Source organism: Pogona vitticeps, chromosome 3 (genome assembly GCF_051106095.1).
Source record: "Pogona vitticeps strain Pit_001003342236 chromosome 3, PviZW2.1, whole genome shotgun sequence".
NCBI lineage: Eukaryota > Metazoa > Chordata > Lepidosauria > Squamata > Agamidae > Pogona > Pogona vitticeps.
This window is the reverse complement of record NC_135785.1, coordinates 27,595,794-27,618,875: the sequence shown is the minus strand read 5'-3', so window position 1 is coordinate 27,618,875 and position 23,082 is coordinate 27,595,794. Positions and strand designations below refer to the sequence as shown.

Sequence of the window (23,082 nt, the reverse complement as noted above, 5' to 3'; positions counted from 1 at the left end):
TGGCAGCACTACTCATTTACCTGTGGGTTCATTAGACCCCATTGAATTCCCCACTACTGTACTTAATTCAGATTAGAATAAAGTAGTACTGTAGGTTTGTGCTGTAAGGCTGCATTTCCATATATTGTTATATGTTCACAAAGACCCTTTGAACTTAAAAAGGCTTACTTTTTATTAGTTATGTATAAGATTCTAGTGTAGGTGAATGCTAATCTGAAAGGGTGTTTGAAAGGCATAAAAACTGTATTGTTACACTGAGGCTCATGGAAGGTTTAATTTTCAGGCATACACAATGCATTCATCTTCTTTTTTCATACACAAGCACTGGACTAAAATTTTCCAAGTTGAATGTCCATGCTAGCCTTTTGCAGCAAAGCCAACAAAACACTTCAGAGACTAACAAATTCATCAGTTTTAAGCTTATATGGACTGTGTTTGTCTGGTAAAGTGAGTTACAGTTAACAGAAACTTGTGCTGTGTGAGATATTTCAATCTTCAGGGTGCCACAAGAAGTTTAGTGCATTTATAGCAATCTTCAGATCTGTAGGGATGGTTTGATGGGGGGAGTGGATGCTTGATGGGCCATATTCTGTTTTTACTTCCGAAAGTGGACAACTGACAAGACCTGTGATCAGTACAGTATGGCAGTGCCGAGGGCAGATGGTGTTTTACCACTGCCTTGTCAGCCTGTCTGTCTATCCATCCATCCGTTTATTTATTCATTTTATACCTCACTTTTCCTTATAGAGAGACCCAAGATAGCATAGAAATGATTTTAAAACATAGTTATTCAAAATATTACAAATACAATAAATAATACTGTCTTTTTAAAATTATGTATATTAAAAGGTACTAAATAACCCTTGAAGCCAGTTTAAAAATACATTTAAAAAGATTAAAAAGACAGCTACTCTGGACACAATTGATTGCATCTGATTTTAGAAAATATGCCGGATTAGGCATCGTTAGTAGGAGTGAGCTGTTTATTTTTTGGGGAGAGGGAATTTTAACTCTCAGAATTCTCCAAGAGTTTGCCCCTCAGTTCTTGTTCATAGACACACATCTACAGTTCACTTACCTGGAACAGAGCCTATATTCCAGCCTATCTCGAGCATCTGTCTGATGCCAAAAAGGAAACTGTCCCAGTGTTTTCTTGTAAACCTTGGTTTTTGTGAGAGATGTAGTGTTGCTGCCCATTAAGATTTCTACATGGCACCCTGTACAATCCACAAAAACCTAAGCCTCCAAGGAAATGCTGGGACAGTCTTTTTACAATGTAGGGTGGAGATAGCCTGGAAGAGAGGCCCTGTTCCAGGTGAGTGAAATGTAGGTATCTGTACGTGTGTGTCCCTGTGTAGGAAGTCTCAGAATTCTGCGTAGAATGTTCTTGGAGGATTTGGAGAGTTGGAGTCCAAAAAACAAGTAGGAGAGTTGGTACTTGGATGGGAGTCAACTAGAGACTATCCAGGTTCTTCAAGTAGGCCAAGGAAAGAATCCTGCCTCTAACCCTGGAGAGCTGTTGTTAGCTGGACTTGATAATTATGGGCTGAATGAACTAGCAGCCAGACACTGTCTCAGGAAACTTAAGTTCCTAGACAGCGTTGTTTGGCTGCAACCTTGCCAAGTGCTGATATCGCCTTTTGATTTTGATAAAAATTGACTGGTGCGAACTGGAAATGCAAAGGCAGAAAATTGTGAAAGCATGTATACATGTATATGGAGAATTATATATGTATGTATGTATGTATGTATGTATGTATGTATGTATGTATGTATGTATGTATGTATGTATGTATGTATGTATGTATGTATGTATGTATGTATGTATGTATGTATGTATGTATGTATGCCTTGTTTATATTTTAGACATTTTGATTGTGTGAAGGATGCTATAATCTTAACAAGAGAGAGAACAAGACCTAAAAGGTAAATTTGGTGCTTGTGAAAACACACAAGGAGCAGCAATTTTCAGAGCCGACTAAAATGGAACAAAACTGTAGAGCTGTGGGCGCCCTTTTGTGTTAATTTGGTTTATAAAATTTACAACAGCTCTTCTCTCTCTCCCAAGGGCCAAGAAATACCGCAGTTGTTTGCCTCTCTGAATAATAATCATTACCATCTTCATCTCTCCCCCCCCCCTTTCTGGCAAGGAGTTTCCTGTCTAGTACAACGCAAAGCAAACTGTTCCCTGAAAGAAGCCATTTTAAGGCATACAGTCCAGCGTGGAGCAGTTGTGGTGGGGTGAACACGAGGCTCAGAAACCCTTTGGCATTTGATGGTGCTATCGCTTTAATTCAGAGGTGTCGCTCTGAAGCGTACCGTGGTGTTCACATCAGACTGCCTGCTTAATATTTAAGGTTACTCTGATGGAATCACTGGATCCCTCGAGATTGGCTTGTCTGTTGCTAGGCATCTTGACAGCACTATAGCTTCCATCTCCTGTCTGAAGACCTAAGTTTTGGCTGGGGGCAGTGAGGCGAGAGGAGATGATGTTTTTCGTTCGTGCCTAACCTGCCAAAGATAGATTGGCACTGTCTGTGCTGACCGAATGGAATAGTTCCACAGTACTTTAAAAAAAAAAGTGCAGCTTTCTCTGGAGGAGGCAGGACTTGTGGTTCAGAAGGAAGTGAATTGGATAGGTCAGGAGACTGTACCATTTCTGAACTCCCCTTTTCCTTTTATATTCATCTGTCAGATACAGTAGGCGTGTTCTGTGCTTGCTGTGCTCAGTGCAAAGCAGGGAAAAAGCAGTCTTTCTCTCTCTTTCTGTATTTTGAAAAAAATGAGCTGTGGTTGGGAAGCTTTTTTCTTTGTGTTCTTTTTTTTCCTTTTCCTCCTGTTTCTCTCTCCGGCTCAGCACCACCGGCAGGCACTGGTGTGCTCAAGTTGGAAGCTGTTTGAAAACTAACATGGTTTAATCCTCCTCGCTGCATGTTGGGTAAATTCAGAACCCACATGGTCGTCCTCTTGCAGTGGAATAAGTTGCATCTGATGGACATTTTCTCTGCTTATAGCATAGTAATGAACGTCTGACAGGCGCGACCTTTCATAAGACAGCCCACACTATTGGCTTTCTGCCCAGAATATTGCTGCAACACTATCTGTGATTGGTTATCTCTCTATCATGCATTGCTTCAGAAGGGGAAAACGGCCCCCTTTTTAATAAATCTACGATGGCTGGCTGCAATATGCTACACTGTAAGTATTTTGTTTGAGTCTGGTAAACTGTCATGCTGTGTACTAGTCCTAGTAGTAGACTTGAAGGGGAGCACATGGCGACATTATAATGCTGTGAGACATCAGTGAAATGCTGCTTGGTAAATCTTAACATATCTGTTTTTTCTACAGGTTGGTACTAAGAAGTGCCTTTCCTGACGTCTCTGCTGCTTGGAACCGCTTCTAGAGCAGTCTCTGCTTTTTGCCTTGCTTGCTGCCAGCTAGACTGCGACGACAGCACATCCACCCTCCTCCACCTCTAGCCCAGCCACCCCTCCCCTCATTTCTACTTCTAATCAAGAGAGAAAAAGCTCTAAGCATCAGGCATTGCCCTCGGCTAGCTTTAGTTGTTCTTATAGAAATTAGAAGAAGTTTGCTGGAAAAGTGAGCCTGTCTTCTGCCAGAAAGAAAGAAGGAAATTTAAAAAAAAATTAAAGAAGAGAGAAAAAAAATTAGTAACAATTTCTTCAATTTGTTGCTCTAAACTGCTGCCTCTGTCTGTGCCAAACTAATCAATTCCAATCACACCACACCAAAATAAAATAAATTAGAAAAAGTAATCATTGCAAATTCAGCTCTGTGGAAATTACCTTTCAGGCAACTTTTTCCTAAGAGCCGCTTGGAAATTCTGCGTTGAAGGGTCTGCCACATTTTGCTGCTTGTGTTTTGGGTCCCAATTTGGCACTCACAATGGGTTATTGAGAGCACAAAGCTAGTTCCAGGCCACCCTTTTAAATGCTCTTTTTACTTATGATCTCAGCATTTCTCTAAGTATAAAAAAACCTGCCCCCTTCTTATCATTGATAGTTTCATGCTGTGACTTTCTAGTGAGAAATCCTTTCCTTGCTGTTGTGACACCACAATTTTACATCTTTTAACATTGGGCTTGGGGTTTGGGGAAGTATTTTGGAGGTGACATTTTTCATCGTTTCCAGTCTTATCAGTTTGGCCTTCTCCTTTTTTAATTTGTTCATTTCATTGACAATTTTAACTACCTGTAAAAATTGAAACATGGCTGTAAGTGTCACACCAATCCGGGACACAAAATGGCTAACACTGGAAGTGTGTCGAGAGTTCCAGAGAGGGACTTGCTCACGGCCAGATACGGAATGTAAATTTGCACATCCATCGAAAAGCTGCCAAGTTGAAAATGGACGAGTAATCGCCTGCTTTGATTCATTGAAAGTGAGTAAACATCATCATTTTTTCCCCAAAGGCTAAAAGACACGTATTGACTGAAACATTTATAATAAGTTAAAATGCTGAGTTTCAGAAGATGCTCATTTTAAACTCTAACTGATATGGTTTCTAGTCATTAGAACTGTGTTTTAAAGAAATCGGAAAGCACTGGTGTTTTCAGAAAGTTCAGATTTTGCTTTCTGGAGTTGTTCTGTTCTTTCATTCTTTGAATTTCAGTCTATCTTTAGCTAGGATTTTAAGGAACACTGTTTGTGAATCCAAGAAGAGTAGTCATGTTGGTCCATATCAATACAATATACCGTATATAGGGCCTGAACTTTTGTTTCCTTGTGTGGAAAGCCCTTGTGGGGTCTGTATGTCTTCTCCATAGTTAGTTGGCTTTCTGATGAAGTCTAGTGGATAGCCAGCAGGTGGGAAGATGAAAGACTGGGAATAATTTGTTCCTGTGTGAGTTTTTTATGTAACATTTTACTATGATTATTAATGATTGGGGTAACTCGTAGCAATCTCAGTATTGGAAACTAGACTTCCACTCTCATAAAAGGTAGCTGTTGTGTGCGTATTACTGATACATTAATTGCCTCAAGAAAATATGTGATGGTTAGGATGATGGTGTTTCAAATTATGTCATGTGTCAAAGTATGTTGAATCAGAGCTTGGAATTCCCACCCACCCCTTACTACAATGTACAGAAATTGACAGCCTGGTGGGTCAGTGGTTACCATGGCTGAAGGGTACTGGATATTGTAGTCCAAAGAAGTAACGTATCTACGTTCTGAATTGAATGCATTCAAACCCACCTCCCAAGTTTAAAAAACAACAACATAGTTTTTAAAAAATGCTCTTGATCTTAAAAGTTCCATACAGTTTTATTGGAACTGAAATGGATATAAAGAGCCAGGCTTTATTTGGTTTTGGATCTGCTTGATAATCAGGGTAGCTTTGCACGTTACTGAAAATGATGAGGTGAAAAAGGAGATATGAATTATTCATGTATCTCTGTCTCTACTTCTTGGCTCATGCGCAAAGGAGTGGTTCATGTAATGTATGCATCTGAAGTATGACAAGCTGAAAACTAATGGAGAAGTATGAGTTTCTGCTTGTTTTCATTGAAAGGAGGTAGTGTGGTTATGCTAAAAGGAGGCAAATCTTCAACCTTTGTTTATGTGGACTGACTAGACATCCATTGCAGTTCACAGTGGGAAAAGCAAATTATTTTCTTTACATCTGTTGTAGCTAGTGAATGCTGAAGCTTGGGTTGGTGGGAGAATCTGGGGGTGATCATTCCCCTCCCCAAACTAATATTTGTAAGCTCTGTGCATTCCATGCCATTGGGATATTTTATATTTAGGTCAGCTGTTGTAGAACATATTTGACTTGTGGGACATGTCATAGGATCATGTTCATGTTACCATGATTGAAACATTTTTATATGTGTTTGCCCTTTTGTATTTTTCAGAACTAGCACAGTGCTTGGGAACCTTTAAGGCCTAAGCTGGTGATCCAAGGATTTGTCATTTAATTTTGCTGTCTGGCAACCTTGGCCATCATTGCCATGTTTTAAATTAGAGATATTCTCCACCAGACTGTTCTGCTCAATAATTTTCATCTATGCTTTACACTGGGACTTGTGTGGAACAATCCGGTAGAGAGGATGAACAAAGGTTATCATGGTGGACATGAAACATACACAAGAGGGGGATATGCCTTTCTAGCCATTGCACAATAATAAAGACATTGTAATATAAGTCATTATGTTGTTATTTTCCGTTTGTAAAAACAATTTGGAAGGCATGGTTTAAATTTTGTGTTAATTTCTGTAGAATCAAAGCTTAGAAATGTGGCTTTGGGGGGGATTAACAACTCCCAGAATTCTGAGGGGATTCTGAGAGATGTTAAGAAAAAAAGTAACATTTCCAGACGTTTGAGTAGACTCTTGCTCTCCTGTCCATCTAAAACTGGGAGAAGAAAAAATGGTTTTGTCTTTAGCTAACAGAACTGGCAACCTGGTGCTTGCTTATATCAGTCAGTCAGTTTATTGTTACAGACCTTAGACCAATCATGTTTATATCACGGTTTTGCTGTAAAGGAGTAGATTCTCTGCCTCTTTTACGTCTAAACGTACTCTGATTGCTGGGGTAGTTAGTCTATAGTCAGTTTTCTGATCATCCTTGGCAAGGTAAGAATTGCTGTGTCATGCCAATCCAGGAAGGTTTTGTAAACTTGGAAGAGTTTTTGTAAACTCATCTTTAAGACCACAACTCTTTCATTGGTTTTATATGTCCTTCAGCTTAATAATAATGGACTAACAATATAAAAATGTGACATTTCAGTGCAAAAATAAGCCTAGAACAGAAACTGTACAGGACAGGAAGGGGACATCTGCCGCAGCAAGCACTAAAAGCAATAGATGTTTAAGAGGTGGATATAAATAAAAATACTCTTGCCTTGTGCCAAAAAGACAAAAGCGTTTGGTGTCCGGTGTGCCTCTCTAGAGAGATAACTCCTGTAACTGGCACAAAAAGGTGTTTTAGGCAGTTAGCACCTGCTTCATTTCAAAAGGCAATGTGTGTCTCATTCCCCCCCCCCAGAACAGCCTCAGTAGGTGGTCTTAATGCTTGAATAAATTAGTAGGACTAGATGGATTTTGATAAACTCTAGAAGTTAAAAACAGCAGGTTTAAACTAAGCATGGAAATAAACTGGTACCCTATGAAACTGTCAAAAAACTGGGTCTTATGAATTCTGAGTGGCTCTAGTCACCAGGATAATATATTTTTGATGAATTTAGTTTTCCCAGATAGCCTCCTGAGGGAGACCTATATATGATGCATTCTTAGCTGGATAGTAACAGAATATGGGTAACAGTGGTTAGCCTATTTCTCCAGAAGGAGGTCACCACCCTTATAACAGCACTAGTTGGGGAAGGATGCTTTGTGCCACCGATTATTTGTTTGTTTGTTTGTTTGTATTCGTATTCTGCTTTTGCTCGTGGAACTGGGACCCAAGGGAATTTACAGTATATGTTTAAAAAATCAAACTTTTAGAAAAACCAGGTACAATTTTAAGAAATCACGTACTGTACAATTTTTTTTTAAAAAAAAAAAATCTAAGTATCAAGATACAATTAAAATAGTTGGCAGATTAAAACAGGATGCAGTTGAAAATTAATAACAAACCTTTCGGTTTAAACTAGAAAAGTGAAGCCAGTCTGTAAGAGCTACTGGCTAGTATCCTATTGCCTAAACGTGGAAGGGAAGGGAAATTAGGTAACCATTTCCACTCTAGTTTGGTGGACTCCCCACTGCATAAGGAGGAGTAATCAGGCCACAATGGAGAGCCTTCTGGTGCAGAAGGGGATGCTTTTGCAATTTATCTTCTGTTTCTCTTTTAGGCAGGATCCTATGCACTATTCTTAGCACTAAGTTAATGATTCCATGTGGTAGGGGTAGATGGATGTTAACAGCATCCTAAGCTGCAGAAGTAATTATGCCACAAATTATCAGACAGGTATGTTGGTGGACCCTAAGGAGTTAGTAAACATATACATGGGCAAATAAATGCTATGGCTTATTTGTAAGGCTGGATTACCCGATCAGTCACCATGACAGAATAACCTCTTAACTCCTTTCACATTTTGGTTTAATCACATTATCTGAGGTTCAAGCGAGGAAGCTGTAAAGAATAGATCCTCCAGGTATTTATGGGTTTGACATACTTCTGCTTCATGTTGGGGTGAGTGGTTCCAAGCTGGTTAATATATGTTACCTTAGGTGACTCTCTTGTGTACTTCACTCAGGCTTGTGAATAGTCACTTGTTAGTCTTCTGTAGCGAGTTAAAAATTATGTCTGGAAGCAGAGAAAGACATCATGTGTTGATTATTCCCTGGGTTTATTCTTCAGACAGTTAAGATAGGTGCACTTGCAATCAAACAAATACCTTCGTTTGATTGCAAGAGGTTTACCATGAAATTTCACCTCTCATGAAATTATTCACAAAGGCAATTGAACTAGTTTTATGAACTGTACGCTGTTGAGAGAAGGAAAAGTTGGGAGTTAGAAGATCACAGCTCATGAACATAATATAATTTTTGGTTGGCATGGAGGAGGGATGCCAAAGAGATGATGTTATTGCGATCTTCAAACATTTGATGGTTGTTGCATGGAGTGAAGTAAAAAGACTTTAGGCTAATGGGATCACCTTTTTTTTCTTTTACTAGAGCTTTGAAATCTACTGACTAGACTCAAATATGAAATAGTGGCTTGGATGGACAAAGCATTAAGTATGAGGGAGTCTGAACTTAGCTCAAGGATTTATGAACAGTAGCATAACTGAGTTCCTGAATGCTTTGCTTTCCCCCAGATATTCTGCTTCTGGAATTTAATTTTGAGGTGAAAATGATCTTTTTATTGTCTGGAATCAGAAACCCTTGTTGATTTACTGCAGTGTGTGTGGGGGGGAAGTGTGTGCGTCTTATGGAGTGAAGCTGGTGATTTCACCCCCACTGGCCCCATAGGGGGGTCGGGGGAGCCTCCCAAGGGTCCGAGTCTGCCTTCCAGGATCCTTGGGAGGCTCCCCCCAATGGGGCCAGCGGGGGCGAAATCACCACCTTCTGGGTCTCTTTTGAGGCTTGGGAAGCTTCAGAAGAGTCCCTGAAGGTGGCGATTTTGCTCCCTCTGGACCCGCGGGGGTGGGAGTGGGGGGCAGGGTGAGGCTCCAAAGGGTCCTGGAACACATCCTAGGACCCTTTAGAGGCTTCCCCCATCTCCGCTGGCCCAGCAGGCTAAAATTCCCAGATTATTTTTTTCCTGTTTTCTTCTCCTAAAAATTTGGTGCATCTTATGGAGAGCTGTGTCTTATGGAGCGAAAAATAGAGTACCTCCAAATTTCAACTAAACTGAACACTAGGAGAAACTGGTTAAAGCAAATTACACAGCACTTGAAGATACTGTGCTTGAAGGTTTTTGTTAGATGCCTTGAAGTGAAGATTGGGCAGCTGTCTATCGGGGATGCTATGGTTGGGTAATCTCCTGGATTGGTAGGGAGTTAAGACTAGTGGAATTTTAAGCTTATTATTCTATGACTGCTGGGTTTTACTGGAATTCTGATCAGTTACTCATGAGGTGAAGATATAGGATTTGGCTGTTGAGAAATAGGACAACATTCTCAGTCTTTAGCATTGACTCTCCTCCTCTTTCCTCTGAAAATTTGGAAGAACTACAGTGGTGCCTTGACTTACAGAATTAATCCGTATTGGAACAGTGGCTGTAGGTCAAAATTTCCGTAAATCGAAGCACCATTTCCCATACGAATGCACTGAAAACCTATTAATCCATTCTGGCCGAAGGAAAAAATACCCCCCCCCCAAATACAAATAAAACACTGCAAGCCCCTGGACCTGCAAAAAAAAAAACACAAATCTAAAAATAAATGTAAACATAACCCCACCAGCCCAATCCCACCCTGCAAAAGCCACCCAAAACACTAAAAAGTTAAAAGCAGCACATTACCTCCACTGCGGCGGGGAGGTCGTAATTCGAATCCAAGTTTGCAAGTAGAGGGAATATTTCCCTATCAGAGCGGTTCGTAAGTCGAAATGTTCGTAAATAGGACCGTTCGTAAGTCGAGGGTTGACTGTACAGTAGTTTCTATGGACGGAAAAGAGCAGATACGGATTAAATGGTTTTCAATGCATTCCTATGGGAAATGCAGATTCAACATAAGAACTTTTCAACTTGAGAACCACCTTCCAATACGGATTAAGTTCTTAAGTAGAGACCCCACTGTATACCGTATTTTTTGCTCCATAAGACACACCTCTCCATAAGATGCACCACATTTTTAGGAGAAGAAAACAGGAAAAAATGATCTGTTTTCTTCGCTCCATAAGACGCACAGACTTTCCACCCCCGTTTTGTGGGGAAAAAGTGTGTCTTATAGAGCGAAAAATACGGTACTTCTTTTCCCAAAGTTTTCCATTTTGGCTTGCAGAAAATGAAGAGAGAATGATGATCTCAGGAGAGCCAGAGATCATTGGTTGAGCAAGTATATAACATAAGAGATCAGTTTCTAGTATCTCTGGTGACAAGATTCAGGGAGACCTTTGCTTCTTCTCTTACTAGCTGTTGCTGTATGTTAGAAAGAGAACACATTAAATAGGGGTCTGTGGGACATTGGGTCGCAGTCAGTTTCATTGGCTCCTGTAAATTATCTTAAAGAGTCTTCCATTAGAATTAAATAGAATAGGCTTTCTAACCTAGTGTTTCAAGATAGAAGCTGAATAGGTAAAGGTAAAGGTTACCCTTGACATTTAGTCCAGTCACGGTGCTCATCCCCATTTCCAAGCCATAGAACCAGCGTTTGTCCGAAGACAGTTTCCATGGTCATGTGGCCAGCATGACTAGACATGGAGCACTGTCACCTTCCCACCAAGGTGGTATCTATTTCTCGCATTTACATACTTTTGAACTGCTAGGTTGGCAGGAGCTGAGACAAGTGACGGGAGCTCACTCTGTCACATGGATTAGATCTTACGACTGCTGGTCTTCTGACCCTGCAGCACACAAAGGCTCCTGCGGTTTAACCCACAGTGCCACCATATCCCTTAGAAGCTGAATAACCTATACTAATTTTGGGGTTAAATCTAATTGTTTCTCAATTGCAATAGAAAAGTTGAATCATTTACATAAATGTTAAATAATTTCCATTTATGCAGTGGTTTTCTTGTAACTCAGATTAAGAATTGGATTTCTAACTCTAGGTATGCATATTTACGGTTAAATATTTTAAATATTAATATGTTTGATAAAATATGCACCAATATTAATTAAAATGTAGACAATTTGCAACAGTAAACAAATACAGTTCAAAAAGAAAAAAGAAACTAGGAATTTAAAACATGTAATAATGGTCAAACTAATAAAAACCACTTAGTCATCATTAAAAAGTGACCAAAAACTAGTTCTGTAGAAGATAACAACAGGAAACAGCAGGATGATCAAAAGGACAAGGGTCCTCGTCAGCTTTTTTTGCAAGGTTAATGAGAATGAAGAATCCCAAATCATTAAGATCGCTCTTCCAGAAATACTGGCCACCACAGTTAATGGTGAAGGCTGCTGGTAATTTTAGACTAGGAACATCTGGGGACCCAAGGTTGGGAACCACTGGAGTCTACAGAAGCGGCCTCCCTGTGAGACAGATTCTGGAGGCAGGTCTCAGAAGACATTGGCCAAAATTTTGTTGCTTAATATAGTAAATCATACTAGAGCAAATTCATTAAATCAGTGGGGATTTTGGTCATTCAATTCTTTCATAAGTTCTTTTGATTGAATGGGCCTACACCAACTGCCACTTTAGCATAGTAAATTGCAGTTACAGTAGGCCTCTATGAATCATTGGAACATAGGGAGTAGTTGACTCATTAAATGCCTATTGACTGAATGGGTTTAGTGATTGACTACATTAAGCAATAGGGTTTTGGCCATTAATGTAGAGAAGGGGGATCAAACAAGAAATGTTGCCTCAGATAATCAGGCTCTTAAGTTTTTTAGGATTGCAAAGGTCAAGACCAATACTTTTCAATTGAGCTTTGGAACAACCTGGCAGCCAGCGCAGCTCTTCTCAAAATAGATGAAACATGAGAGTCTGTCCATGCCTGTCAACAGGCAGACCACTGTATCCTGCATAAGCTGAAGTTTCTGAACTGTTTTTCAAAGGCAGCCCCAAGTATAGTATATTGTAGCAGCCAGTCTGGAAATCACCGGAGTACCAATGACATAGACTAAAACATAGCTATCATGTGCATCAAGATCATTTGCATACAGATAGCAATAAAAACTGCTGATGCCAAGCAAGAGTTGTAAACATGCCTGCAATATTTTTAAAGTCATGTTTTTAAATAATTCGCTAACAATCATACAAAAGTTTATTTAGACCAATGTTGTTAATAATTTTCTGTCCTACCACTTAGAGCAAAATGGCACCCCTCCTTAGCCTTTCATAATTTAACTTTAAATTATAAAAAGTTTTATGCTGAGTAGAAAGGCATTTAAATGTCTTCTTTTAAATATTTGTTATTTAGATTTTCAGGCAAGTAAAGGAAAAAAAGTTATGCTTTGAGGACATGCTGGCTTTTCCCACTGAATGGTAAATAATCTTTACCATATCTGTTAGTTAGGGATGGAAAGATAGTTGTTAAATTCTTTGTTCTCAATTTAGGCTGTCATCAGGAGACATTTAGAGATTAATTTTTCAAGCCCTGTGAAATTTCTTGCCTCCATATGTGTCTATGACAGTCTACACAGAACTAGCGTCCTGTCCTTTTAAGAGGCAAAGCATGTTCATGTGTGCGTGCACACATGCTTTCTCTCTCACACATGCATTTACAAAGCAGGTGAAGCAGAATGAGGTGATTTATAATGATGGAAGAATTAACATTTTCAGAAGTCACTGAAACCATAATCATCTTAGAACTGTAGAGCTGGAAGGGCCCTGTGGATCATCATGTCCAGCCCCTCTAAAGGAGGCACAGTAGGGAGTTGAACTCCCAACCTCTGGCCAGGGACTTAGATCATTGAACTACCCAGCACTTATTGCAGTTTTGTTTAATTTGTATAAATTTTACAGCTTGCGTTAAATCACCAAATCAGTTGCACCAGAAAATATTTGAAAGTCACCAGATAATGACATATTTGAATAATTCTGAATATATTTACTTCTGTCATACTATCGTAGCACGATTGAGAGTGTCCTAACCTATGGCATTCTGGCATGGTTTGGGAGTAGCTCTGTAGCAGACAAAAAAGCTCTACAGGGAACCATTAAAATTGCCCAGAATATCATCAGGCTCCAGCTACCAACCCTGGATGACATCTTCACATCCCGCTGTCTAAGGAAATCACATAGCATCCTGAGAGACTCTTCCCATCCTGCTTATAACTTTTTTGAACTGTTACCATCTGGCAGAAGATATAGAACAATTAAGACTCGGACCACACGTTTTCTCAATAGTTTTTATCCCAGAGCTTTAATTGCAATTAATAATGAGCTTAAAGACCAGCAGCAGTGAATAATTAGTTGGACTGTGTTACTTGGCCTGCGGTGTAGATGTTTGTATTTTTAGTGGGGGACTTTTAGTGGGTGGGGAGTATTTGGGGAATTTTATGTGTGTGCATGTGTCTGGTCTCTGGGTGTCTGTGAATTTCACTGTATGTGTATATACTTACAATGACAATAAATTATTATTATTATTATTATTATTATTATTATTATTATTATTATTATTATTATTATTATTATTATTATTATTATTATTATTATTATTATTATTATTATATCCAAATACAAATTTGATAGTTTCAAATATCTGCAATAATAAATAATAATATTAAGAGTCACATTTGCTCCTGTAAATTAGAAAGCAAAAGGCTAGTTTTCTTCTTGCTAGAGGAAGAAGTGAAAGTGAAACCTTTTTCTCAGGCATTCTGGAGTGATTTCTTGAGAAATGAAACCTAAAGACAATCTGACACCAAGAGTTTAGGGCAGAGAACATAGTCTCTTCTGATTGGGGTTGCCATGGATTTCCAGAGGAAAGGGGTGGAGTGTAAGCAAAACCTGTAAATGATGTCTGACTGCACCAATGAAATCTAGAAGCAGACACAGACACCACAAGTGTTTTTTTAAACAGTGGTTCTTTCCAATTGAAAGGTGGGCATACCTGCTTAAAATCCCCTAAGCATTTGCTATTAGGATATGCTCTGGTGCAAGCCTGCCCAGCAGCAGTTTTCTCTGTGTTCTTTTCTAAACCCTCAACTTACATTTACATTATTTACATTGGGTATTGTTTACTTAATATAGTTAGGAATAAGATTTAGGATTATTAGATTCATAGATAAATATATTATAAACCAACAGGAAAATTGCTCCTGGCAAATGAAGTGGGTATTGTAGGTCAAGTGTTTTCCTTATTTTGAAGAGTAAGAATCATCAGCCAGCAGCTCAGAGAAGCAGGGAGGTAGATGGGCAAATAGCAAGAGGTGGTAAGCAGTAAATGCCAGACCCATATCTCAATAATAAGCTCCAGGCTAACATGCAGCAGCTTAGAAGGATGCAGGAAAAAGCCTTCTGCAAACATAAAAATGTCAGGATTACTCATCACTTGGGGAGATGATAGTTCTGGATGAGCAGCTATTCCCTCTTGGTGGTTAACACTTTCTGTAAGTTTGTGGCAGAACTGGCACCCCACTATCATTGGCCATCTCAAACAATCCTTAGCTGCAGGGTGGTGCCAGGCAGCTAGTGCAGCAGAACATTGGTAGAAAGTGGAGGCATCAGGCATAGGGCAACACACAAGGGCAGGTGAGCCCTGTTGAATGTTGCTGTGAGGGAGGGCAGCCACAAAAGTCAAAATATTTAAGAGGCTCCAAGGAACATGCTGCATCAGTGGGGTCTAGCTAGGTCTGTTTGTCACAGATAATATGCCCTGCAGGCAGGGAAGATCAAAGGGGTTTGGTGTACGACCCACAACCTCAGCCTACTAGTTCAGGATGTTTTGCAGAGTATGGAAGACACTTGCATGCCTAATATAATGGAATGGGCTGCAAAAGTGGTGGGGCATTTTCACGATAGTGTCTGGAGCAGTGAGCTGTTACAGCAGAGGCAAAAAAAATTGCGATTGCTGCTGTGCTGCCTAATCCAGGATGTAGCAACTTAATGGAAGTCTACTTTTTTTCTGCTTAAAAGAGTGCTGGAGTGGTAAAGGACAGTAGTAAAGGAAGTAAAGCCTTTGAGAACACTTAGCAAAGGACATTTCATGATCTGTCATTAGAGACTTACATAAGTGTGATTGTTTCTCTGGGCAGAAAAAGGTAGGCCGTTATGGGGCAAATTGTATATGTTCTCTGAAGCTTTGAGAGTGAAACATAGGTCCTTATTGGGCCGACAGCTATCCTTACCCAGGCGATCCCAGTGTTCCAGGACTTTGTTGGCTTGATGGAGGGCATAATGAGGGGACATTCTAGGTGGATATGGGATTCCATGCAGGGAGAACACCTTTTTCCCTCCAGCCTGAAGTGGTGGCCCTGGCCAGAAAGCTAAAGGACCTGTTCCACTACAGATTTGCCTTGTGGAAGAAGGAGGAATATCTTCTAGCAACTCTTCTGGACCCCAAATTAAACAGTCACCAATGGTTATTAAATACAGTGGGGTCTTGACTTAAGAACGGCTCGAGTTAAGAACATTTTGACTTAAGAACCGCTCTCATAGGAAAATATTGACTTGACTTAAGTACTTAGATTTGAGTTAAGAACTGAAAAAAAACCACGTGGGAGGCAGGGAAAGTGCAAAATTTGAACTTTCAGTTAACTGTTGGCCAGTGAAAAGGGTGCCTGTCTGCTTCCTCACTCCTCCCAGCGTTTAGAGAGTGGATTGGGAGACAGTCTTCAGACTGCCTGGTACTGTACTGCCTGGACTGTATTTTCCCTGCCTTCCCTGAACCTTTCTTGACCTAAGCAAAAAAGAAAAAAATATCCCTCTAGTGGCAGAAGGCGGAATAGCAGCTTCCCATTTGTTTCTATGGACGGAAAAGAGCCGATACGGATCAAATGGTTTTCAGTGCATTCCTATGGGAAATGCAGATTTGACCTGAGAACTTTTTGACTTGAGAACCGCCTTCCAATACGGATTAAGTTCTCAAGTCAAGACCCCACTGTAGCAGCAAGAAGGGGAGCCATGCCAGCCAACTTTCTATCACATGCAATAGCAGCTCAGGGTTCAATCGGCATGCCCATTACAGTCATTTCTTAATACCAAGGCACTGACTGTTAGCTATTGATGTGCATGCTTTTTTGCACAATCACTTAGCAGGTGTCAGAGGACATAAGGAAATCCTTTTTAAGTGTTTTGCCTGCTATTTTTTAAAGGGGAACATAACTGTAATGGAGTTCTGGATATCTGGACATTCCAAATTTTTAAAATTCTGAATCTGATAATTTCTAATTCCAAATCTGAATTTTGGTGCTAGTGCACATTCCTAGAAAATATCTTATTCTTTCAGAAAACGAGAAGGGAAAAGGTGCAGTTCCTCATCTTTGCCTGCAAAAGACACAGAAGTAAGAGTTTGCATCCCTACAGTTTTACTATAGGTCACACTGAGTTTAGTGAGGCTTAGGTTAAATTGATACTGCATTACAGCCTAAAAATATTAAAAATGAACTATTAATGGAAACTTTTGAGTTTGAGTTAAAATAAGGTTTAGAACATGAGTTAAAAAGTTACTAATGATTGCATTTATGTGATTTTATTTATTGTATAGAATATTTACTGGGCTAATACTGCAGTAGGAAAAACAGCGACAAAACAGTTATAAAACATTTAAACACAGATCAAGGCCATCCTTTCATATTGGAAACAACACTGAGAACTTGAATGTGTGGTTGTTAAGAAGATTTTAGTAAAAAATTTTTTTACTCTCCTTTGTGATATATCTTCAACAACTCTGCAACATATTCACATTGAGGAAAAAATAAAGAAGGCTTTAGAGTTCTAGCTTGAATGATAAAAGGTGAGCAAGCTCGGGCTGAAAAAGCTTTCGGTTCTTGCCTAGGAGGTGCATTTGGGTCTGAGATGGATATCACTCAATACGGTTTTGCTATTTTTAGAATATTGCACAGGCAAAGCTGACACTTTCTGAACAGGCACTGTGAAATGGCTGAACCCTCAGCTATGCTGTTTCAGCCTTTGGCCATGGTCCCAGGTATCATTGCATATAATATGTGGTTGCAAAGCGTCTAATTCAAAGAGAAAGAGAGAGATGCAGCTTAGCATAAAGCAGAATAATTGGAATCAGTTGACAAATGAGGAGAATGGATGCAACTCAATGACAGAGCACATGTTTTGCACGCAGAAGGTCCCAGGGTCTCCCCTTAGTATATCAGGTTAAGAGGATTGGGTAACAGAGATTGAAAAGAGATCCGGCTGTGATACTGAAAGCCACTGTTGACCAGCACAGCCAGTGGTAGACTTGCAGCTGGCTGGTGTTTCTGGGATTGCTGTTATACATGGGCGAGACATTGAGCTGTGCATTGAAAGCTCTTGTCTCAAAACTTTGTGGCCGTAAACAATCTTCTGTATGCTTCTGTCTGTCTGCATCCTCTCAGACTTTGTTCTCCCATTTGCTGTGTGAGGGATAATAACATTGACTTAAAGCAAAGCAACATGTTCTGCTTCTATACTGTCTCATAGTATTTAAAGCACTCTCTGGGTGTTTTACAATTTAATTATGCAGGACACACACACACACACACACACCCGTGAACTGGGTACTCATTTTACTGACCTCGGAAGGATGGAAGGTGGCGTCAACCTTGAGCCAGTTACCTGATTCTGCTGGGATTGAACCAGGTCGTTAGCAGAGTTTTCACTGCAGTGCAGCAGTGCCATAAAGATAATGCAAACGAAGCACCTTGAACTCTTGGAAGAGCTATACCAGTGGTTCTTAACCTTTGTTACTCGGATGCTTTTGAACTGCAACTCCCAGAAACCCCAGTCAGGACAGCTGGTGGTGAAGGCTTCTGAGAGTTGCAGTCCAAAACTCCCAAGTAACCCAAGGTTAAGAACCAGTGAACTATACAAATGTTAACCAGTATTACGTTATCTACCCTTTTGTTGAGGAAGTTCCTGTGTTCCTAAGAAGACAGTGTTTTATGCTGAAATGTCAAGAGATAATTAACCCATATTGATTATGCTTGCAGTTTTCATAAGCAAAGAAGAGAAACATGCTGCCAACTAGATGTTTAAGGTTTCATCTTGTTAGGAAGCATTCATAAGAGTGAATACCAGCTTATGATCTGTTTAAATTTTGCAAATTATGGAGTGGGGCTGATAATACTAGTCTAATTGAAGCTTCACCTCTTTTCCCATATGGATTAGCTTGGGCCCGGTTGATGTTGGGTTGATGCTTCCCTATAACTTAACCATGGCATGGTGAGTTTGAAAATGTCCTGCAGTTTTTCACACTCCTCAGGCTTCTTTCCTTTTTGTGTAGGCAGTAGTTGAAATATTGCTTGTAGCATGAGCCAAGCCACAACTTTCAGTCCATTCCTCCTTGGTAAATAAAGTATCCCACCATAATTCTTGGGGGGCGGGGCATGTGCAGAGACCAAGCCAACATACGTACTGTACAGTTCTCCCAAGATTTGTAGCAGAGATGCTTGGTTTATTAGAGAGGAATGGAAAGAAGGTTATAATTTGGCCTACACTAAAGCAATATTTCAACTGTTGTCACTGTTCATATATATCTATTCATATATCTTCTTACTCACCCATCAGATTTTTATACTATATAATGATCAGGGAACTTTTTAAAAGGTAACCATAGGAAAAGCATTACATAAAGACATCAACAGAATCATAAAGAAGTAAAAGATTCCACAGTAAGAACTTTTGATGATAAAAATCTTCAGAAAATAATTAGATCTAAAAAGACTTTAAAATAGGTGTTCAGCAAACCTTTCTCTCTCCCCCCTGCCCCCAGTGAATATGAGAAAGTTTGCATAATGTAGTTAACTGTGCTTGGTGAAAGAACCAGAAAACAGAGGCAACATAATTGTTAAGTTTCACACAGACTAACAGAGGAACTTGTATCTTGCTTCCCTGTATTTAATTTAGTGATGTGTGTGTGTTCATGGAATATTGAAATTGGAAGGGGCCTATAAGGCCATCATGTCCAATATTCTGCTCAATACAGGAATCCAAATCAAAGTGTTCTGTGCTGTCAAGTCAGAACCAACTTATAGTGACTATAATAGGGCTTTCAAGGCAAGTGAAATATTTATAGTGATTTTACCAGTTCCACTCTCTGAGTGAGTTTTCATGGCCACGTGGGGATTTGAACCCTATTCTCCAGAAGCATAGTCTATCACTCTGTGCCAGGGGTCTCCAAACTATGGCCCATGGACCACATCTGGCCCGCCTTGCCTTTTTATCCAGCCCGGGCATAGGAGGAGAAGGGAAGAGAAACCCAAGTGATCCCCCGCCCCTGCTGTCTTTGCAAAGACAGTGGGGGATCACTTTGGTCCCCCTTCCTTCATCTGCCTATGCCTGAGGAGGGATAGGAAGAGGAGTGAAGCCTGATCTATATGATTCCCCACCCCTTCTGTCTTTGCAAGAAAGTGGGGGTGGGGGATCACATGATTACCTCTTCCTTCCTTCTGCTCTCAAAAAATGTGTGAAATACATGATGTGGCCCTCATTCTGAAAAGTTTGGAGACCCCTGCTCTATGCACTACACCACACTGAAAATCATATCAGTTTGCTCATGAGCTCTGTGATGATGTCACAAGCTTTTTAGAAAAGTACTCTTATCTATCATTTCAGTCATTTTACTTTATAGTCAATTTCTATTTTCTGTTACAAAGATTCCTGTGGGAAAAATAGTAAAGTTAATAGGATTTTCAAGGAAAATGGTAATACATGATTTGTTATCCTTCTGCTTAGCACATACCTTTGTAATTGTGTTGTTTAGGTTTCTTTAACTAGACAACAGAAATTTCATTGTAAATTTGTGAGATTGGCATGCTTAACTTTAACATTAAGATGCCTAGAAGAAATGCTGTTTATTTATATTATCTTACAGTTATGTAGAACAAAGCTGAAACTGAAATGACTTGTTTCATGAATGCCAGTAATTTAACCAACTGTTGAGGTGTTGTTGGAAAGAAACAAATTATTCAAAAATTGATTTTTGTCATTTTTAAATCTCTTAAACTTATCTGTGTCAGCCTGAGCTTCCTTTACTTAAATAAAGAAACAGTTACGTACTTTATTTAGTTAAATAGTTCATAGCTTGTTTTCTGTTCCTGCATAGAAACATGATTTCACTTAAAGGCTTAGGACATACGTAGTAAGTTATTTTTTTGCAAAAGTTGTAGTTCTGAGCCTGTAGTCCTGAACTATACGTTCATATAGAGAATTTGTGAAACATACGGTAGTCACTTCAGGAAGCTTACTACACACATTATTTAACCATTTTGATGAGCACTTAACTAGATTTCAGCTACTCAAATGAATTTAAGCTGCAATTCTGTACACATTTGCTTGAGAATAAGGCTTGTTGAGATCATTCAGTATGAATAAGCCCTGATGAATATACCCTAATGAAGTAATTAGGGCCCTAATGCATGAGCTCTAATGAAATCATTTGGACTTGCTTCTGAGTATACTGCATATGTATGGGGTTGCATTGTTAGTGTTACTGCCACATCTCAGCGATGATCTGATCTGTTAAATTGGAATTCACATTTGACCTTACATGGTTACAGGTGGCACAGCCTGACTCTTTAGTGTTAGTCAGATCACATGTTAAGGCGAATGCTGTTTTTTTTCCATAGTTACATCCTGACTAGATTACTGTAATGCGCTCTGTGTAGGCTGCCTTTGGAAAGTGGAAAATTCAGCGGGGCCAAAACACTGCAGCCTTAACTGGGGTTGATTACAGGGATCACATAACCCCCTGTCACTGTAGCTCCACTGGTTGCTGATCTGGCTTTGGGCACAATTCAAAGTGCTGGTTTAAACCTATAAAACTGTTGTGTCTAAGCTGACTCAAAGAGCTGTTAAGATCGTCAGGGGAGGTCTTTCTCTTGGTCCTACCACCCTCACATGTGGGTTTGGTGGGGACATGGAGATGGGCCTTTCGTGCCGCTGCTCCCAGATTCTGGAATTCCCTCCCATTCCCTTGATGGGGAAGCCAGGCTGACCCCATCTTTGTTGTCCTTTTGCAAACAGACAAAACCTTTTAGCTTCAAGTGGGCTTTCCGTTAGCGACTGGCTGTGTTAGAATGGTTTTAAAATGTGATGGTTTACATTTTTGTTGCCTTTAACTCTATTTCAGTAATGCTTTTACCTAACATTTTAATATAAGGTTCCCCTTGACAATTTTTGTCCAGTCGTGTTTGACTCTAGGGGGCGGTGCTCATCCCCGTTTCCAAGCCATAGAGCCAGCGTTTTGTCCAAAGACAATCTTCCGTGGTCACATGGCCAGTGTGACTTAGACACGGAACGCTGTTACCTTCCCACCGAGGTGGTCCCTATTTATCTATTTGCATTTGCATGCTTTCGAACCGCTAGGTTGGCGGGAGCTGGGACAAGCGACGGGCGCTCACTCCGTCGTGTGGATTTGATCTTACGACTGCTTGGTCTTCTGACCCTGCAGCACAGGCTCCTGCGGTTTAGCCCACAGCGCCACTTGTTAATATTTGAATAAATTACTGTTTTTGGTACAAATGTGGAAAAATTTGCCCCCTTTACTAGACCACTAAGAAATAAAGCAATTAATGCAAGCTTTTGTGGATTAAGGAAGGATTACCTTCTGCTTCACAACTGCATTAAAGAGTAAGGGAGAGAAAACTGTGATGGGTAGAGAATCAGCACAATATATAAAGCTGCTCTGATATCAAAGGCAGTTTGGTTAGCCAGGTTTTTCTTCTGATGTCAAACTCTGCTTGGTCAGCTGTTGATTCCCTGTGCTCAACTCTACCAATATATCACATTGCAGGCGTGAAATGAGCTTGTGGTCTCTTAAGTTCTCACTGTCTGTGTAATTAAAAAATACAAAAGCTGAGCTTTTGTTAATACAACACATAGGACTGAATTATTTTTAAGTGTGAACTTCCTTTTTTCTCAGGATGATAAATAAGGAAGGATGAATTTAACCTAATCAGAGCATAGAAGACTTGTATTTTCCATGGTAATAATACTGCAATAGCACTTCAGGCAAAGCTACTTAAAATGAGGAGGAATGTAAATATTTATTTATTTATTTATTTGATTTATATCCCGCCCATCTGGTATATTCTACCACTCTGTCCTCAAGTCATCTCCGACTCTTCGTAGCACGCTAGCAATTAGAAGATCTAAAGATCTAAATAGTAGACATTCTGTTAAACTGCATTGATTTTCTTTTTTTGACTGGTTTTGTGGAATTAAAAATTGTGATTAATTGAAAAGAGAACAAACAACCAATACATAATTAAATAATAAGCAGTGTTTGTGTAACATCAATTTTAGATGCTGTTTCACCATTTATCTTTTTCTGGTAAGTCTCATTAAGCATGACTAATAAGTGTTACCTTGGGTATTGTGCCAAGGTGAGCTAATAAGGAAAGGAAGTACAGTAACAGCCCAATCCTTACTGTGTTCAGTCAGAATTTAAGTCATATTGATTTCAGTAGGACTTGTTCACAAATAATTATGTTAGGATTGCAGTGACAAGCTATCAGGCATAATTGAGACATATTGTTAATATATGTTTCACTTTCCTCTTTGAATTTAGCTAGGTGTTAGGGCAAAATGGGAGCAAAAGGGCGGCAAGCTAAAGCATGCTTATTTGATCTTGGTTATACCAGGATTTTCTGGAATCTGGACTAGACATGAGCACTTAGTATTGAGGATACTAATATGAACCATGGTTCCTGTGCCAGTTCCTTCCCCCAGAACCAGTCAGGTTCACTCACTGGGCTCTGCGCAGTGTAGCACTCCTCTGTCGTTGTGCCAGTTGTGGTAGGAGCCTGGCTGGCGCTTCCCCACCTCCCTGTGCAGCCAACCTAATGGAGCCACTGCGGAGGTGGAACAGGGTTTCTCCCCGGTCAGCTGATCAGTGGTTGGCTGTGT

The 23,082-nt window shown here is 39.9% G+C and overlaps 1 protein-coding gene across 36 annotated transcripts in view; it reads left to right on the top strand.

Moving 5' to 3' along the window:
- The window catches only part of MBNL1 (muscleblind like splicing regulator 1), a 217,322-nt gene that overhangs the window by 35,366 nt on the left and 158,874 nt on the right, over positions 1–23,082 (top strand). For 22 of the 36 annotated variants that reach the window (XR_013542944.1, XM_020781921.3, XM_020781918.3 and 19 more), the window contains exon 2: positions 3,349–4,401. The exons of 7 other annotated variants lie outside the window; for them this stretch is intronic. Coding sequence is in view for 28 of the 29 variants with exons in the window: in XM_020781921.3 (XP_020637580.1) it covers positions 4,228–4,401 (174 nt within the window). In the remaining variant the exon portion in view is untranslated. Of the gene's footprint in view, positions 1–1,871; positions 1,927–2,010; positions 3,199–3,348; positions 4,402–23,082 lie in introns of those variants that run through there. 7 more of the 36 variants (XM_078389102.1, XM_078389099.1, XM_078389096.1 and 4 more) reach the window with 2 other exon arrangements.